Source organism: Haliaeetus leucocephalus, unplaced genomic scaffold (assembly GCF_000737465.1).
Source record: "Haliaeetus leucocephalus isolate CR32 unplaced genomic scaffold, Haliaeetus_leucocephalus-4.0 Scaffold1, whole genome shotgun sequence".
Lineage (NCBI taxonomy): Eukaryota > Metazoa > Chordata > Aves > Accipitriformes > Accipitridae > Haliaeetus > Haliaeetus leucocephalus.
Window position 1 is genome coordinate 6,634,187 of NW_010972437.1, and position 207 is coordinate 6,634,393.

At 74.9% G+C, this 207-nt stretch overlaps 1 protein-coding gene across 1 annotated transcript in view; it reads right to left on the reverse strand.

The window, feature by feature from the left end:
- Positions 1-198, reverse strand: part of PARD3B (par-3 family cell polarity regulator beta) — a 430,355-nt gene extending 430,157 nt beyond the window's left edge. The window contains exon 1 of the mRNA XM_010565338.1: positions 63-198. Coding sequence (XP_010563640.1) covers positions 63-182 — 120 coding nt within the window. The 5' untranslated portion in view covers positions 183-198. The remainder of the gene's footprint in view (positions 1-62) is intronic.
- Between the last annotated feature and the right edge of the window lie 9 nt (positions 199-207).

The window sequence follows — 207 nt, forward strand, 5'->3', positions numbered from 1 at the left end:
GCAGGCCGGCTCCGCACACGGCCCGGCCCGGGCCGGCCCCCCGGGCGGGCAGGCGCCCTCACCTTCTCCTGGGCCTTGCGGTAGCGCTGCAGGGCCTGCTGGGTCAGGTCGCGCACGCGGAGCTGCCCGTCCTTGCAGGGCACCACGATCCCCGTCCGCCCGAAGCACACGGTCACTTTCATCTCAGCGGACCGCCATGCCCTGCCA